This window comes from Martes martes, assembly GCF_963455335.1.
Source record: "Martes martes genome assembly, chromosome: 14".
In the NCBI taxonomy this organism is placed as follows: Eukaryota; Metazoa; Chordata; class Mammalia; order Carnivora; family Mustelidae; genus Martes; species Martes martes.
In genome coordinates, this window is record NC_137902.1 from 17,546,771 (window position 1) to 17,566,437 (window position 19,667).

Below are 19,667 nucleotides of genomic sequence, written 5' to 3' on the forward strand. Positions count from 1 at the left end.
AAAGGGAATTATGCACCTATTTTCTACACTCTGTTCCAATACCTCGGGTGGTATGGTACGGAAAAGGGGAGGAAGCAATCGTGGAAGTGTCAAGAGGACCACTCACTTCTCAGAGGCCCCCACTGGCTTCTCATCAATCCAGAGCGAAAGCCAAGGTCTTCACTATGTCTATGATGCCCTTGCAGATCCCCCCTCTGCAAACACAGGCGCCTCCTCCGCTTTCACTCACGCCACAGAGAACACCCGCGATCACTCGCCCGTTTATCCACTTTATTTTCATTTATAGCACTCATCACTATCTGAAATTATGATTTGATGTATTTGTTTGTTTCGTGTTTTAGCCCCTAGAATTTAAATTCCATGAGAACAAGCACTTGATCTTAACCCCAGCTTTTTCCAAGCACTCAGGGCAGTGTCTAATACACTGTCAGGCTTGACGATGATGTGTTGAATGGCATCCAGAGTCAATCTGAACTTCTTGGTTCTATCACGTGTAAAATGGGGACAGTCATCCACATCTACTCTGTCTACTCCTCGTACAATGAAACGAAGTAGTGTACGTTAAAGCACTTTATAAACTCTAAGTCACTATACCATGGAAGGTGGGGGCTGGTAGTGATAAAGGATGCTTCCCGACGCAGTAGAACAAAGTTGTGCTAACAATTATCCACATAAACACATGAATTTTTAATGATAGCCTGGAGAATAGATGTTCAGATCCCAGCTACAGGTTCCATTTTTCTTTAGAACAACAACAAAAAATGCCTGAGAAATACTTACCCAAGCATACACTATCCAAATACCTAAAGAACTCTACCCAGATTATATTCTTCAGGAGACAAAAACACTGAAGATTGAGCTAGCTGACTTATAAGCTACAGAAACAATTTAATCTCTGAAAAAATTTTTAAGAAGAAAAAATTAAAACTAAATTCAGTGTTATGAGGTGAATCGTGTCTACCTCACTTCATATGTTGAGGTTCTAAGCTTTAGTACCTCGGAAAGGGACTGCATCTGGAGAAGAGTTAACTGAGTTACAACAAGGTCAGGAGGGTGGGCTCTAATCCAGCGTGATGGGTGTCCTTATAAGAAGAAGAAATCAGAACACAGACACAGACAGAGGGAAGCCCATGTGAGGACTCAGGGAGAAGACAGCCATCTCCAAGCCAAGGAGAGAGGCCTTAGAAGAAACCAACCCTCCTGACGCCTTGATCTCAGACTCAGCCTCCAGAACTGCAAGAAAATAAATTTCTGTTGTTTAAACCATTCAGTCTGTGGTACTTTATTATGGCAGCCCTCACAAACTAATATAATTTGTTATTTTAGAAACCAAGAGAGAAATCTTTGTAGTTTCATAAAGATGAGGTTAGCAAACTAAAATAATCCTCATAAATATTTCACTTTACTTTCATCATTTATATTGAAACATTAATTTTAATTAGAATTGTCTAAGTATAAATTTGAGTTGTCAAATTCTCAAATCAATTTAAATTTTCTCATTAGATCTTATATTCTCCCAAAGAGTACCCATCTTTCGCAAAGCAATTAGAGAAGGTTTTATCTAGCACAGAGCACAGGAGGTAGGCAGTTACACTTCTTTTCTGAATGTAGGCGCATTGTGGATTCTGATTTTTTTTTTTAAGAATTTATTTATTTGACAGACAGAGAGTGAGAGAAGGAGAGAGACACAAGCAGGGGGAGCAGCAGAGGGAGAGGGGGAAGCAGGCTCCCTGCTCAGCAGGACTCGATCCCAGGACCCTCAATCCCATAACCCAATGAGCCACCCAGGCACCCTCCCAATTTTTTTTAAATTAATAAAAACACAATTTAAAAGGCAACTGCATCAGTCACTGACATAGCCTATCTCAACTTCTTAGGAAATATCCACCAATATATAAAATAAACATGCCTAACTGCAAATTACCCTATCTCCAGATCCTAGGGGGATTTATACTGGGTCTGGTACCGCTATAGTCTAGAAGACACAACCTCCATAAGTAGAACACTTCAGGCAAGAACAGAGGCAGAAAGACCCTTACCAATTCTTGACTTTCTTTATGAATTTGGACCCCCAGGTCAGCATTGTAGTCGATTCACATACCAAGACATGACTTCTCTGTTATTTACTGGTAAAGCTCGGTTCTTTCTTCATCTGTATCTTTTTTTTTTTTTTTTCAAGTAGTAAAATACATATAACCTAAGATTTGCCATCTGAACCATTCTTAAGTGCATAGTTTCATGGTGTTAAATATACTCACCTGCTGAGCAGCCATTCTCTAGAACCTTTCGTCTTGCCAAACTGAAATTCTGTACCCATTAAACAATAATGGCCCATTTCCCCCTCTCTCCAGTCCCTGGCAACCACCATTCTACTTTCTGTGTCTTATCTTTGACTACTCTAGGTGCATAATATAAACAGAATCATATACTATTTGCCTTTCATGATTGGCTTATTTCACTTAGCATAATGTTCTCAAGCATGTCATGTCGTGTCATAGCATAGGATACGTTAGAATTTCCACCATTTTTAAGGCTGAGTAATATCTCATTGTACACCATGTTTTGTTTAGCCACTCATCTGCTGCTGGACACCTGGGTCGCTTCTACCTTTTGGTGTCATGAATAATGCTGCAATGAACATGGGTGTACAAATATAAAAACTCTGATTTCAATTCTTTTGGGAATACACCCAGCAATGGAATTGCCCAGCTCTAGCTTCCATACTCCTATTACTTTCTAATTACTAACAATTTCAACATTCTATGTTGAAATTTGCATTCCTCAGTTTTCTCTCAAGTGGGTAGAGCTGAAAGTCGGACATATAGGGGGAGAACGCTTAATACTCTCATGGGGCAACTGGTATAAAGAATCACTTGTATCAATTATTAAGTGAATTCCTTCTGTCCTTGTGTGGGAAGAGGGTAACATATTCCTTCAAGACTCTAATACAGTCTACAGCGCCTACCCCAGGAGAACAGTGCGCATAGAAATGGACATCCAAAAATACCTATATAATTTCAGGACATTCACGCGCCCCTGAAGTCCATCTATGAACACTGCATCCAAAAGGCTGCAGATTAAGAAAGGCCCAAAATTGGGTTTCAGAATTCTCCTAAATGCTGAGTATAAATACACAGTCAAAACACAGAAGACGATATGCTTTGGATCCATCTGTGAGTCAGGAACCCAGCACACCTCATATTCCACCATTAGCTAGCTCTTTGGGTATTTTTAGACTCCCCAAGCCACAGACAATGGAAACTGTGCTGTCTCCTGCACCGGCTCCTGGAGACGATGCTCATCGGGCTCACTGAGGCATGTGGCGGAAATGACAGAAAACACAGGTGAAAATGCAGATGAAAGAGTGCTAAGTATGACAGAGGGGGAGTCTGACTCACAAAATCTGTTTCAAGTTTGCCCATTTCTTGCTTGTAGCTCCGCATCCTGTTGCTGTACATTCCTCGACTCTGGGGCGGTATCTCTCGGACTTCCAGGTCCATCTGTTCAAGCTGGCAGGGTGAGAGGAAAACGTGACTTCAACCATGTGCTTATGCTTTATTTGGCCAGACATTTAGAGCTGAAAGGATTTAATCCCAATTTCTCGTTTTACACCTGAGAAGCCAGGCGGAGAGAGCTCGCTGCCCAAGATCAAGTGACACTGGGACTGCTTTGGGGCTTAACTTTTCTTTACATCAACAAGTGAAGAGTTCCTGAGTGCTTGCTAGTGACGTGCAGAGTGCCAAAGCACTCACTCTGACAAGAATGTTTGTTTGTTTTTGTTTGTTTGTTTTAGATTTTATTTATTTATTTGACAGAGAGAAAGAGAGCACAAGGAGGCAGAGAGGCAGGCAGAGAGAGAGGGGGAAGCAGGCTCCCTGCTGAGCAGAGAGGCTGATCCGGAGTTCGATCCCAGGACCCTGAGATCATAACCTGAGCCGAAGGCAGAGGCTTAACCCACTGAGCCACCCAGGTGCCCTTTTTTTAAACATATGCATTGGGGCGCCTGGGTGGCTCAGTGGGTTAAGCTGCTGCCTTCGGCTCAGGTCATGATCCCGGGTCCTGGGATCGAGTCCCGCATCGGGCTCTCTGCTTGGCGGGAAGCCTGCTCCTCCCCCCTTCTCTCTCTGCCTGCCTCTCTGCCTACTTGTGATCTCTGTCTGTCAAATAAATAAATAAATAAATCAAAAAAAAAAAACAAAAAACATATGCATTAATCCAAATGTCCTCAATAATAACAATTTTAATCCCTTTGGTGTGTCCTATCATTCAATCCAACCTCACCTGGACTGGTCTTCTGACCCCAAACCACCAGGACTATGGGAACATAAAACAAACCATTACTTCCACCTGAAATTTATAAAATGTCAGGCCAGCCTTAGTCATTTGGTGAAAATTCTTCTGGAAACTCTTTTCTGATTAGGAAAATCATGTGCCAACCAATATGTGGTCTGACCCTGCAGCATAACTCCTTCTCCTTTGTAACCCTGTCGATATGGCACTGAGTGGATACAGTCATCTACTAAATTACACAAAGCTCACTGAAATCACAGCCGCATACTTTTCAAGAATCTGGCATTAATAACACTTTGGATACCACACATGCACATTTAATGAGAGGCAAAACAGAAATAGTGTGACGAGTAAGAACACAGACTTTCGAGTCAGACGCCTGCGTCCACACGGGCTCCATTACTTATTAGATGGGCAGCCTCAGACGGGTTTATTAAGTCCTCTGGGCCATACTTTTCTCCTTTCTAAAAATAGTATGTCTTTTGTAGGACAGCTGTAGAGATTATATGGTGTTATTCCTATAATGTTCTTACAACAGTGTCTCTTGCTTGGTAATCGCTAGATTAATGTTAATAGTAGAGATGATTACTGATGACACAGAAGAAATACGGCAGGTATAGACACAAGGTATCAGAGATAGCTTATTTATACCTGGCATTAAAAAATAAAAACCACCACCAACAGCAGATTGGCTCAGACCACGTCAAATAAACTCTTACCCAAAAATGCTGCTATATATTTTACCTTTTAATGAGTTATTTCCGTGACTACTACAAGCTTATCACTAATAAAACTTCTACCTGTCCAGCATTAGAGACTGAGTAATGATAGCAGCTCTCAGATAAACCAGAAAAACATGTTTGAATTCACGGTCCTTAATTTTTACTGAGAGAGAGAGAGAGAGTTTCATTAGCCTTGATTTAAGCAGTGACCACTTAAATTATTGCCATGTCTCAACATAAATGTGAAGCACCAATAAGTTAAATTGTCACTCAGCAAAGGCAAGTTTTAAAATACTTCTCTGGGGGCACCTGGGTGGCTCAGTCAGTTGGGTGTCTGCCTTCAGTTCAGGTCATGATCCCAGGGTCCTGAGATCAAGCCCCCGAGTCAGGCTCCCTACTCAATGGGGGGTCTGCTTCTCCCTCTCCCACTGTCCCTTCCCCTGCTTGTGCTCTCTCTCTCTAATGAATAAATAAAAATCTTTTTAAAAATTAAAAAAAAAAAAAACACTTCTCTGAAATCATCAGGAAGTACCTAGTTCTAATAAGGTGAGCAGGATCATCCAAATAACTGCTTAAGGACACATAACTGAAAATCTAAGCGCTAACTACACTTCTGTTTAAGGCATTTTACAAGGACACTGAAAACAAAATCAACAGTAGGTAAGTAAGAAAAAAAAGGAAACGCACAACAAGTATTTCCAGTGAAACCAGAAATAAGGCTAACATGAACTTGTTTCGTGTCGTCCCAACATTCAGCCGGCCAACACCATGTGGGGTTGGTAATCACAAGACAAACAGGGTCCAAGAGATTAATACGAGCCCGTTGCTCAGCAGAAACACAAGTAATCCTAATAAGTGAAATCAAAAAGAAGTTTTTCTGCCAGGGTCCTCAGCCAAAGGAGAGGATGTAATACAATGAACAGTGTCCCTAATAAGGATGTCATCGGAACTCAGTAAATCCGCTGTCCGATCATCTTAAACAAATAGAAACACCTATCTTAGATAGAACTCTTGGGGTTGGTCATGACTGAGGATGACTACAAACTCTATGAGGAGATGACTATGTCTTATACTTCTTGGTATAGTAAAATCTTGGTTATTAGGAAACCACCTTTCTAACATTGAGTACCTAGATGGCTCGACAAACCAAAACACAGATTTTGAGGCAGAAGAACTGCTCCCGGGAACTCAACAACAATAGAAGGGATCAGCTCGGAGGCAAACAACTGAGCAGCTGCGCTGTACTATCAATGGGAAGCTTCCAGCCAGAAGGAAGGGCTGTCCTGATCGGCAGCTACACCACACAGGAGGTCAGTCATTTTGCGTGAAGGCCAGAAACCATGAGAGAAATAGTTGAATATAAAAAGAAAACAAAGTAAAGAGAAAAGTATTTGCAAAAAGGGAGAAACTGTCAAAAGAGAGGCAAATATTCAAAGCTGGGGAGCACAGAGGGGTGGGAAGCGGGTCTTCTGGGGCAGGGAGAGCGTCTGCCACTCCGACAGCTAGAGAAGAGCCAGAGGAGACAGGGCAGTGTGGTGCAGCTCACTACCTCAGCCCTCCAAGTCGCAGAACAAAGGTCTGCTGTGTCTCAGGGAATGACAGCCACCTACTTCTACAAAACTAAAAGGGCAGCCCCTCGTGTATGGTCCTATCGGCAAAAGTCAGTCAGTCAGTCAGATAAGCTTGGAAACGCTCCACACTTTAGCTGCCTCCTACAGTCCCTTCTTAGAGATTCATAATGCCTCTTAGCCTCTGTCAGGGTCCAAGAAGATTCTGTAGAAAAACAACTGAGAAAGATGCCAACTTTCAATTCTATCTAAGCTAGCTAGTTTCCCAAACATACTTGAACTGGTAGTGGCCATCACTGGAAACACACTTGGGGAACTGTTCTAAGTACATCAGTAAGTACATTCTGAAGGAACCCCAAGTAGCGCCCTTCAGCATTTAGGAAAGCGACACACTCATTTGGGACCACAATGCAGTAACAGGTAGAGTCGTCCTTGTGATACCCAGCTTTAAAGTCAAAAACTGGGACACAATACCTTTTAATACTTTTTGTTCCTTGATTTGCAAGTTTATTTTTATCAAGAAATAGTGGATAAGCTGGAGCTCTGGGCTCAGCGTATTTAAATACAAGCCCGTACTCTGCCACTTGCTGGGTGTGGCATCTCAAAGTTACTTCATCTTCCTAGGCCTCAGTTTCCACATCTACAAAATGGGGACAAGCATGGCATAGAGAATCACTCCTCCGTGGGTGTCTCACGCTCCCACATGTCTTGCCGGGCATGCCAAGAATGTGAGGCCCTGACCGCTCCTTTCTCAAGCCATTTCTCAGAGTTATATTTACAAGGAGCAGCCCTTGGGGAGGAAATACTGTGTCCCTCTGGGACAAACCGCAGCCTTGCTCACAGGCTGCTACAAAGCAGGGCATTTCCCAGGCTCCAGGTTCCCTTCCTGTAAGGTATTCCACTGGGTGTGGGGACTTTTCCAGGCCAACCTGCAGCACCCTGTGGGAGCTGGGGCTCAGGGACCTTTGGCAGCATGCTGAAACTCTGACAGCACCTTTTGCTGTAATAAAACTCTCTCTGACCTAGGACTCTCCTGTCTTCCACCCACATCTGTGAAACTGTGGCAAGCTCACCTTCTACAAAGCAAGTAGGGGAACATCTCAGACCCTTAACTCTTCTTGATAAATAGCATTTGTCTCACAGGGCTTGTGTGAAAATTAAATATTATAAAGCAAGTTATATGATTAACCTAGTGTCTGGTACTCAGTATGCCTTTAACAAGCATGAGCTATTTCTAGCTATTAGGAAAAGTATTAAGAAGGAATCAAAATTAAAGGTGGACCTTTCATGAATCACTTTAATTAAGAAGCATAAAATCCCAAGAAACTATTAAATTCTCTTCAATTTAAAAACTGATGAGGTCCATATTTTAAAATGCTAATCAGAAAAGTGTCACCTTTCCACATAGTATAAAACAGGCTAGAGGAAGGCATCAGCAGAAAAGGCTCTGGTTGTATGTTAAAACACACGACCATATCTGTACCTACCAGTTCTTTTGCTTCTTCGAGCTGTTTCTCCACATTTGCAACCATTTGCTTCTTCTCATCTGAAACAAACAATAAATACCAAGGAATTGCTAGGAATACAAGTAAATTTAATATATGAAAACTTCTATGTTTACATGCCTTTTCTTTTCTGGTCAGAGTAGAGAATAACCACACCAGGCAGATGACCAGATCATTCTTTGGTGGGTCAGGAACCATTTTTAAGTCACTGAGTCTAGGCTACATGGAAATACATAATCCTATGGAGTACATAATTATGAAAAGATGCCATAACATTTCTAAGAGAAAACAAAAATTAGTTTGTCCTTAAGCCTCTGCCTTCAGCTCAGGTCATGATCCCGGGGTCCTGGGATCGAGCCCCGCATCGGGCTCTCTGCTCAGCAGGGAGCCTGCTTCCCTCTCTCTCTCTCTGCTTGCCTCTCTGCCTATTTGTGATCTGTCAAATAAATAAGTAAATAAATAAATGAAATTAGTTTGTCCTTTAGAAGAAACTGCGTCAACAACAGCAAACCATTCCTTGTTGTTGCACGAGGAGTCTTCAGAGTCATGACTTTAATAAACTGGGAGAAACTGACTTATGAATACAATTTAAAAGTCACATGGGGTAGATGGGTGATGGGTTAAGGAGTGCCCTCATAGAGATGAGCACCAACTGCTGTATGTAAGTGATGAATCACTAAATTCTACACATGAAACGAACATTACACTATATGTTAACTAGAATATAAATTAAAATTTTGGGGGAAAAGTCACATACCAAAATAATTCCTGAAACGGGGCATGGTCTTATGATCCTTTAAAAGACTGTACTTTCATTAAGAACTGGGTATAATGAAAGAAATATTTGAAGTCAGGACTACTAATTCTAAACCCAAAGTCACTACCTACTTTGCTGGTTGGTTGTGGGATCCTGGATAAGAAAGTGGTTTTTTTCTGAGACCCCGCTGGTACGCTCTAAAATGGAAATTTAAAATATCTAATTCTTTTTAGCTCACAAAGCTGATGCAAGTAAAAGTACTTTTAAAATTATGAAGTGCCAAGTCTCTGAATGTAGCTTATTCAAACTCTACAACCATTCAGTTATGACCCAACTGCAGCTCCCCTTCCTGGGACAGGTATGTCCTAGCAGGTATTTCAGAAAATGTCTTACTCTCATTCCAAAACAATCAGTCCATTTACTCAGAGACTATGCCTCAGTCTTGTGCTAAGCAAACTTATTGAACATTTATGGTTTTGTATCTAGCATCCTTCCTTTCTCAGGCAATATCCCCACTCTTTTGAGGCTCTCTTCTTCACCAAGCAGGTTGATGGGAGATGTTATCTCCTTCTATGATGCCGCGCCTTGGTCACAGTGACTCAGCAAAGCATGGGCTCCTCACCCTAGCTGGACCGATCCCAGTGGATCAATCCCTCTTGCCACATTGGTCTGGCCGGATGAACATGGAGTCCGCATACAACTCAAGTAGACCATTCAGAGTCCTAGAGCAACAGCAAAGTCTTTTCCTCTCTCTTGTTAGAGTTATGACAACATGAGTCTAGAAGCTGTTGGCATCCATCCTTCTAGCTACAAGGATCACCACTGCAGTGGTTAAGAATGAAGTCTATACTGAAAAAGAAACAAAGCTGAGGGGCAGGTAGTAGGTAGGTAGGTAAGCAGGTAGGTAGGTAGATTTAGTTAATTAATTTCTGGTTCCAGATAACTCTGAAACAGGTTTTGCTTGACTTTATCATGATTTGCTTTCTTGAACTAACAGATTTCTTTATTTAAAGTTAGGTTTCAGCGTGCCTGGATGGCAGTTAGTTAAGTATCTGACTCTTGGTTCTGGCTCAGGTCATGATCTCAGGATCTTGAAATCGAGCCCCGAGTTGCATTCTGCACTCAGCGTGGAGTCTGCTTAAGACTCTCTCTCCCTCTCCCTCTGCCCCTCCACACTGCATGCATTCTGTCTCTCTCTCTCTCTCTCTCAAATAAATAAATGAATCTCTAAAGTTAGGTTTCTGTGAACCTAACGATGACCAACTAATACAACAAATTAGAGAGGTCATGAAGCTTGAAATGGGTACAACATTAAGCAGCTGACTAACTCTTCAGAAGGATAGTCAACACTAAGTGGGGAATCTTTAGTAGAAGTTATTATTGTGCTAGAACCATAATTAGGTTCTGCCACCCCCAACCCCTTCCCTTTGATTCCCCCCAAACTGGGGGAGAGGGGGAGCTGTCACATAAGGTGTTTTGTGCATACTCCAAATAAGAAAAATGCACATTTGAAATTAAAATTCAGTTTGACTTTCATCTTTGAAAAAGTTAAGCCTACACATGGCCAGATTTAAAATCTAGTATATGACCCCAAATTTATTTGCTCCTGGCAACACGTCATCTGTCCGATATCTCTGCAAGTTACAGGAGAAGCACATTATTTTTATGCCGGAGCAAAATATAAAATAAAACAAGCCCATCTCGGACCAGGGTGAGATTATGAATTTACATAGCTGAAGGAACATCTTGTTTTCTTTAAGGTGTTCAGTTGTTGGGAAAGTCCGTGCTGGACCTCCAGGACTAAGAAGTACCAGCCTTTCTCATCAAACAAAACAAAGGAAGAAGCCATCCTTGTCCAGTATTCCTGTTTGCTACTAATTACTCTCTCCTCTATCCGCAGTCACATTTCCCTTCTTCATCTCTCCATTTCCTCCTGGTAATCTCGCTCTCACTCCCACCAGTCCACTGAAATGACCCTAAGTCTGATGACCTTCCCTTTGCCCAAACAAATGGACATTCTCCGGTCCTACTTCTACTTAATCTTGTGGCATCCGACATTCTGCTCCTCCTATCCTATCACTTTTTTGTCTCCTGGCTTCCAACACACTCTGATTTTCTGATCCTCCTACACACACCCTTCTGTCTCAGTGTCCTCTGCCAGCATCCTTTCCTCCATTTATCCTTCAACTCATCAGCACTCCTGGGAGTTCAATCCTTGCTTTTCTTCTGATTATGCTCTATATTCCTGGACAATTTCACCCACTCTCATTTTTAAACTTTCATATCATACATTTATGATCCCAAATCTTTATCTCTAATCCTGCTATATTTCCAGGACCCAAAACCTTTAGCCCCAGTGCCTATGCCCACCTCCACTGTGACTGCCTGCCAAACTGTTACTCAAAACTCATTTGAGAAATCATCACCTCTTTGAAGTCTTTCCTAAACCGACACAAGAGTTAGCTATTCTCTCTTATGGAAAACACCTACAACCCTTACCTAATTCCAGTAATTTATCTCTCACACTTACAGGTCTGATTTATTTTCTAGGTTGGAGGCTTTAATTATCTTAATTAAATTAATTGTCTTAATTATCTTTATAGTCCTAAAATCTAGCATGGAGCCTGTCATATGATCAGTTCTTGAAAACTGGCAGTTAATTGAATAATGTAGGACTGTGTAAACATTTACAAAAATAGCTTTCCCTGTCTTCATACCTGCTCCTCTCCACCACTTAAGCTTCCTAAAATGTGGCTTTGATTGCATCACTTAAGCCTAGAGGTCAAGGTCCTTCACATTCCAGATCCAAGCAACCTTTCCAACTTTGTTTCCAACTACTAGCTCTCCAGTGTACATATTACATGCTACCCAGACTATTCATTATTACCCAAATCTCACTCTTTCCTTCTTTTTTTTTTTTCCTGCTCTAACCTTTTGTTTAAGCTACCACTCAGTGTTCTTTGGTTGACTACAACAGAATGGACTAACCTAAGCCAAAAAGGGGAATTTATTAGAAAGATAGCTGTTAGAGTTAGAGGGAGAATCATGAGAATAAAATGGAGTGGCTCATAGAGTCAATGATAAAAATGAGCCCCCAAGCTCAGAAAGGAGTACCTCGGGGTACCAAGGGAGCAGAACTCACTGACAGCCTCTGCAAAAAGAGAGTCTAGAGCAGTAGTGGCATGTTCTCCTCTTGGTTCACTCTGTCCACAATTCGAATTCCAGGAAACGTTCTCTGAATGCACTCGCTTGGATAATATGTTCACCTGTTGACCTGTAAAGGGCATGGCAGCCTATTGATTCCACCAAGACTGGGTCTAGGTATTTCCTCAATGGAAAGTTGAGGTGCTGCTATCAGAAAATAGAATAGAGGATTCTGGGAAGCCAAAAACAAGAAACCAACTGCACACCTCTCTTAATATACCTTTTCCCCCATTTTTGTGCTAAATCCCAGGTGATTTCCTGGGATAGATCTTGTCCCCTCTGAACTCCCAGACCTCTGGGCTCTGTTCTAGTGGCTCTGGTGGTCATGAGAAAGTGCTTTCTGTAATTTTCCTCCTCCCCTTCATTTCCAGCTCCTTGGAAGCAGGGACCACTCTTGTTGTATCTTTGTCCTAACTCTGAATTTAGCCCTCTCCAGCTAAATTCCTCACATGTTTAAGAGAATGAAAAGGTGATGATTTAGGAGGAAAGCATGAATGAGGAAGAAAGGAAGGAAAGAAAGACTGAATGAGATGACCTTGGAAATATCTACCAACATTAAGTTTTTGGCAGACTTCTAGCACTATTCCTACATAATTCCCAAGACAGTTTCAAGCTTTTCACACCAAATAGCATCCCCTTGATAAATGGCACAGTCCTAGGATTCAGAACCTCATGACTAACAGCTCTCATTGTTTTCACAGGGCTATGTTTTGAACATTACTATGGTCAATCCTCCAAATGGTCCTTTGGAGATACTAGTTACTATCCCATTCTCAGGGAAGTACGTAAACTCAGAGTGATTAAATAATTTCTCCAAAGTTAAACAGCTAATAAATTGCAGAGTTGGAATTTCAACAAGGTCTGTTGTCCTGAACTGAGCTCTTAACCTCTAATGTACTACATAAAATATACTATATAAACAAATTTCATCACCTTTTTTTTTTTTTTGCATATAGGATTGATGAATGCTGGTATACACATAAGTCTTCGCATAGTATGATCTTTTCTTGGTCACTCAACATTAACAGAAGTGCTTGATGCATGTTTTTTGTTAGTATTGAAAGAAGTGCTTAGTCAGTCTTGCACACCCCCTCCCCCATAAAGCAGTGTAAATGTCAGCGCTAACTTAAATTCAGTAACTGGCACTTGTCTTTGTGCATTGTAGCTATTTTTGGATAAAATAGCAGCAGAAACTATGTATTGGGAAATGTACAGTGAAACCACTAATAGAGGAAATTTTTATATTAGGGAACTTAAAAATGGACTTATTACTAATGCTACATTATGTAGCACGTTAGAGAATGGTCAATACTGAAACAAAGCCATTCTAGAATGATCCATGTAATAATGGATTAGGGTTGGAGACAGCAATACGAACTCACGTTTAGCTTACTATAGATGGCTACACATACAAATACTTACTGATATGTATATATACAAGATTTACTTGTACACATATGTACTTCCTTGTCTTCCAGCTCAGAAGGACGAGAAGCAATAACACCCTAGTAGCAATAAGTACCCAGCATCCAGATCTCGGTTTTGTTTTTCTTTCCTTTCTTTCTTTTTCTTTCTTTCTTAAGAGAGAGAGTATGGGGGAGCGGTAGAGAGAGAGGGAGAGAAAGAATCCCAAGAATCCATGCTAAGCATGGAGCCTGACATAGGGCTCGATTTCATGACTTGAGACGCAATCAAGAGTCGGACACTTAACCCACAAAGCCACCCAGGTACCCCTAGGTCTTGGTTTCTAACACCACTTCTCAATAAATGAAAGTGGGACGCCTTGTAGAAATGGCTGAATCTGGGACTGGTACAGGAAAAACACAAGCTGATACTAGAGTATTTTATAATACCAGAAAGCAAGAAAGTGCTAAAATGGAAAAAGAAACAAAACAAGAAAAACAAAAAACAAACCTGCAATGATAGGGGTCTATCAAAAGGACATAGAAGCCAGGTAAAGGGCTTCCAAAGGTCAAAGATGGAACAATTTGAGCAACAAAATAAAGTAGTATCGGAATACAATAAAAAAGAACAAAATAAATATCATAAACTCATGGATATAACTGACTAAGTAAATGGAGAAGAATAGACAAAATCTCTCCTGTAGGGAATCCCAAGTGATTTACGTAAATATTAAGCCTTCAAGGAGGTGGAATGTGGTTCCCCAGGCCTGAAGTGTGGGCCGTGCATAGGACTGCCTTCCAAAGAGTATGGAAAAGAAGCAAAAGAGTAACTTTACAGTGGAGAAACCTGACAAACCTAGACAGGTGATCAAAGTTAGCATCAGTAGTGATAAGTTACAGTATATTCTTGATATAATGTGATAAAAACAGTGTGTTATTTCTGTGATCTCCCCCAAACCTAGAACTCCAGTCTAATCATGAGAAAAGTATCGGGCAAATCCCAGTTGAGGAATATTCTCTCAACTATCCTACCAGTACTCCTCCTAAACTGAAGTCTAGAGAAAAGCCTGAGAAAACTGTCATAGCTAAGAGGAACTTAAGGAGCCTTGACTGTTAAATGTTTTGTAGTATCCCAGACTGGATCCTAGAATAGTGAAAGGACATTAGGCAAAACAAACAGATAAAGAAAACAAAACGTAAAGAAATCTGAACAAAGTATGAACTTCATTTAATTATAATGTAGCAGTATGGGTTCACTGACTGCAACACCCAATGTATCATATTACTATATGATGTTAACAATAGAGGAAACTGGGCATGGGATATATAGGTGTTCTCTGTATTTGTGATATTTCTACAAATCTAAACCTGTTCTGAAATTAAAAGCTATTTAAAAAACCAATGAAGCCATTACTCAGCTTAACTACATTGGTGAAGGGAGAGTGGTCCCTCTGGGATTAGAGTCTGGGTATGGGATTAAAGTATGCCAATCCAATTTACTGTGCACCTAAATTCCTGAATTAGGACTGGAACCATCTCTTCAACTCTAACTCTCTAGAACAACAGAAATGTAATGCATGCAAGTCACAAAGGAAATTTTAAATTTTCTAGTATCCACATTTCAAAGAGAAAAAGGAACAAGTAAGTATAGTTTTAAGATATGCATATATTTAGTTTTAATAATATTTAGCACAATATATCCAAAATATTATTATTTCACTCTGTGGCCGTATTCCAAGCACTCAGTAGAAACATGTGGACAGGGGCGCCTGGGTGGCTCAGTGGGTTAAAGCCTCTGCCTTCGGCTCAGGTCATGATCTCGGGGTCCTGGGATCGAGCCCCACATTGGGCTCTCTGCTCAGCAGGGAGCTTGCTTCCCCCCTTCTCTCTGCCTGCCTCTCTGCCTACTTGTGATCTCTCTCTCTGTCAAATAAGTAAATAAAATCTTTAAAAAAAAAAAAAAAAAAAAAAGAAACATGTGGACATTACAGCTCCAGAGCCACATACTAAAAACCACAGTATTCATAAGTAAAAGCAGACTTTTCTGAATTCTACCTACAACCACTAAAACTACAAAGGCCAAGAGAGAATCACGGAACATTTACAGCTTCTATTTACAGCTACGTCTAGATGGTCTTCAAAAGTATCCAATGATTGACATATATAATAAGAGAGACTTGAGCATTTTCTTCTAGCAAGGACACCTGTCTTGCCCCACCACTTTCCCTTCTCTCCCTGCCTCCCTCCCTGATATCCTGAGTTCAAAGCCCAATTTTACTTCATATCCAAAAAGCTCTGATCACTCATATCCTTTCAAATGTAGGCATCAGCAAGAGAGATCCACCTAACTCTAGTCTAGGCAGAAAAGGAAGAAAGAATTGGGGTCCAAGTTTCCTGTAAGAATTCAATTAATATCACAAAGTCTAAGAAGCTGGGTCCTAAGTAACCCTACCAGCTGTTGCCTCCAGCAGTAGCCACACCTTTAATAGCTAATTTATCATGCACATTCTCTAGGAAGAAAATTGTGCTAGGGTGTTCCAGGCTTTCTCTCATTTGATGTTTTTACAATATTGTAAGGTTGAAGCAATTACATTCTCTCCCCAGCTTAAAGGTGGAGGAAGCAGACTTAGAGAGGCCAAGCAATGTGTCCAATACTGCACATCTAGTAACTAGCAAAGCAGAGATTCTAAACAGATCTAATGCTGTGTGTGAATCTTACAGTGGTAGGATCCACAGACCACTTCTCTCTCTGTAAATGAAGTAAACAAATAATTGCAGACAAACATTTTATTTATGATTCTTGAGGATGCCTGCCTGATGTAATGGAGCCTCTGCAGAGCATCCCCCACCTGGGGTTCTTCACCAAAGGAAAAAGAACTTCGCAATTAGTATTACCTATGGTTTTCACACTTCCATTTTCCTGACTTCACCACAGAACTCTAATCATTAAAATTAAATTTCAAATAGTGTCATAAAACTACTACCTAAGAAGGGACTGATGTGTTTCATCAGTCCAGGTACTAAAATTAGTTAAATTCAAACACTTCAGTCTAAGAGCAAAGTCTTTTTATTGTTTAAAACATATCACAGAGTAATCAAATTTCTCCTTTAAAATGAGGTTGTAAAATACTCAATCTTTTTCATTCTCTCTGGAGGTAACACTTTAATACATTGTACATGCACAGCAGAGATTGAAGTTCATTATAATCAATCCTACTCACTCTACTTCAATTTAAATAAGTCAGTAAGCTCGGGGAATGAACTGCTCTGGCTGCAAAGTTTGCTCCAAATTTAAACTTCTCAAATCAAGTAAAGCATAGTTCATCTCCTCTAGGTCAACCACTAATGATGTCCAGAGAGATTATAATTACTTTTAATCATACTTTTCTTTTTTTGGTGATACATATTAATTTGTTAGTTCACAGACATATATCTGAAATTTATAACTACATGGATATATTTTTCATCCTTTTCTATTTATCAATTAGAAACAGATTATAAAGGGAGCAAGCATAAGTAACTACTAAGAGGGAAACTACTACATTTTTAAGAATTATTATCATTCGATTAGTCAGGTCAGTAAGCATTTTTCCAGTGCCCGCTATACAATCTTCTTTCAATTCCAGTGAAGCTGCTGTTTGGTCCTTACATTAGACTATATGCAAGGCCAGTCAAGGTTTTATTTTTAAGGCATGTAAATCAAAGGTTTCCTTCTAAGAATGGTTACATTGAAACATAAAGACAAGGAAAAAATCAACTGTAACAAGATCTATTTTCTTGGAAACAGCTTTTACAACTTTGCACCCATGGATGACTTTGTTACTTTATATAAAACACCTTCCCAATACAAAATCTATTAGCCCAAACAGAAAATGCTTCTCTGTTAAAACTGTTACAATTAAAAATAAATAAAAATCCAACTGAAATCACTAGTCCTGATACTCTGAGCCTCAAGTCAAAAGAAGTAGTCTCCAGCAACAAGGATAACAAAAATCAAGATGGCCTTGGGCAGTGGAGAAAAGCAGAACTGAAGAGAAGAGACGAGGTGATGCATCATGAAGTGATGAGGCCATCGGCCACCTTCTCCGAGGCAGCAGAGCTTGGTGGTATATGCTACCTTGGTTCTGTCCTCTTGTTCCCTCACTTGGGCTCATAAACCTCTTTAAGACATCATTCACCTCACCAGAACTAACTGGGACTTCAGGAGATGAGTGGGGTGTAAGTTCAGAAATCCTGGTTTCAAGCAAATGACCCTATTAATAGAAAATAGGTGGGGGAGGGGGAAAGAGAAACAAGAAAATAAAGGAAGAAAATTATTTATAAACACACAAGCTTGGGGGAAAGTAGTGAAAGGCAACGAGGAATGACAATTTAGGTCCTGCAGAAATTATTGCTGGTATCAAGGATTGACTAACAAGGCGGGAAATAGGAAGCTGCACACCAGTTCACAGAAAACTGAGCATCGTCTTTTCTATGCACTACACCCCAGAGCCAGATAGAGCCAAGTCCAGAAGATGGTTCAATTTCCCTAACAAAACTAAGCTAGAAATAATAATCTTATCTGCAACTAACCACTCAAATCTGTACTTAGAGAGAGATAAATCCTAAAACAGTGTCTCACATACAAAAAATTACCAAATATCATATTCATATTCATCTGTTCATTTACTTAAATATTTTTCTGAGCCCTAAGTAAATGCCAAGGAAATCAAACAAAGCTCCCACCTTCATAGCTGACAGTTTAGCATGGAAAGGAAGATATGCTAAAACACAAGAAAAAGGGGCACCTGGGTGGCTCAATCGCTTAAGTGTTTGCCTTTGGCTCAGGTCATGATCACAGGGTTTTGTGATGGAGCCTCCAGAGGACAAGGGAGTGCCTGCTCAGGGGTAGGGTCTGCTTTTCCCTTTCCCTCTCCCTGCGCCCCCCCCCCCCCGCCAGTGCTCTCTCTCCACTCACTCTCTCAAATGAGTAATTTAAAAAAATAAAACAAAGAAACAAAACCAAAAACACCTCTAGATGGGATACGTGGAATATTAAAAGTGAGAAAAATCATCCTGTACCAAGTGTTACGTAAAATTAGATTACAGTCTCCCAAGAAGGATGAAAAATAAGATAAGTGGCTGGGGGGTATGAAAAATACTAGTAATTATAGCAGCGAACACCAAAAAAGGGCTTTCCATGTGTTAAATCATTTAATCTCCACAACCCCACGAGAAACGTACATTTCTCCATTTTACCAAGAAGTAAAGTTGAGAGCGATTTAAGAAACTTTCCTAAGTTCCACAACTTTTAAGTGGCAAAGCTGGGATCTGAATCCTGGTACCATGGCTCTTAACCCTATTTTGCCGCATATAGTAATATTATTACTAACAAAGCAACCGGTTACTATATATTGCAGACCCATGATTTAGGTACGTTCATTCACTCTTTGAATATTCACATCTCTATTTTACAAATGAGACAAAACAAAACAAAAACTAAGAGTCAGAGAAACGTTCCCAAGGTTGTAGAAGTTAACAAAGCGGTGAAGTCCGGATTCCAGCCCCGAAGGCTCAGCGTAGGCTCCTTTCATGGCACTCCACAACCCAGCCTGGACTGTGCTTTTACCCTCAACTAAGTCCAGCTCCATCACTCTGGGAGGGCCCCTGCCCTCAGAGACGTTCCACCGCCCGCGAGCCTCAGCGCCCTCAGGGCCACCCCCGCCCGGCCGGGTCAGGACTCTCACCAGGCGGGAGTCGGGGGACCCTCGCAATCTTGCTGGTGATCTCTGCCGTGAGCACCGCGAAGTCCTGCTCGTAGCCTTCGAAGTCGGATGACATGGCGGCTCGGGAAAGATCGGCCCGGGCCGGAGCCCAGGTCGTGGCAAGAGCCACGCGGGACCGACGAACACCGTGTAAAGACCCTGGGAGGGGTCCTCGAGAGCAGAGTGGAGAACCGGGGACAGCTCCCAGCCTGGCCGCTTCCTGGTTGTTCGTCGCAATCTCAGTCCTCCGGAAATTGGCCTGGATGCGATTTTTATTGTCCGCTTGGGCTTCAAGATTTTTAAAAAATCGCGAAAGAAAAGCACTTCTACTAGGGCCCCGAAAAGCTTCCTAAAACTTGCGGGTTCTCGGGGATCACTGAAAGCTTTTTTTTGCCACTCCACGCTCTGAAAAGCGGCTCCGGCTCCCCAAGCTATGGATCCCAGGAACTTGCTTCCCCGCGGAAGTCTGATGCG

General features: G+C 41.2%; 1 protein-coding gene across 9 annotated transcripts in view; it reads right to left on the bottom strand.

Moving 5' to 3' along the window:
- VTI1A (vesicle transport through interaction with t-SNAREs 1A) overlaps positions 1-19,657 on the bottom strand; it is a 344,311-nt gene extending 324,654 nt beyond the window's left edge. For 6 of the 9 annotated variants that reach the window (XM_080823719.1, XM_080823714.1, XM_080823712.1 and 3 more), the window contains exons 1-3: positions 19,176-19,422; positions 8,068-8,126; positions 3,399-3,509 (exon numbers count right to left, since the gene is read on the bottom strand). In XM_080823719.1, coding sequence (XP_080679845.1) covers positions 3,399-3,509; positions 8,068-8,126; positions 19,176-19,269 — 264 coding nt within the window. In that variant the 5' untranslated portion in view covers positions 19,270-19,422. Of the gene's footprint in view, positions 1-3,398; positions 3,510-8,067; positions 8,127-19,175 lie in introns of all 9 variants that reach the window. The other 3 variants (XM_080823717.1, XM_080823716.1, XM_080823720.1) reach the window with 2 other exon arrangements.
- Positions 19,658-19,667: the final 10 nt, after the last annotated feature.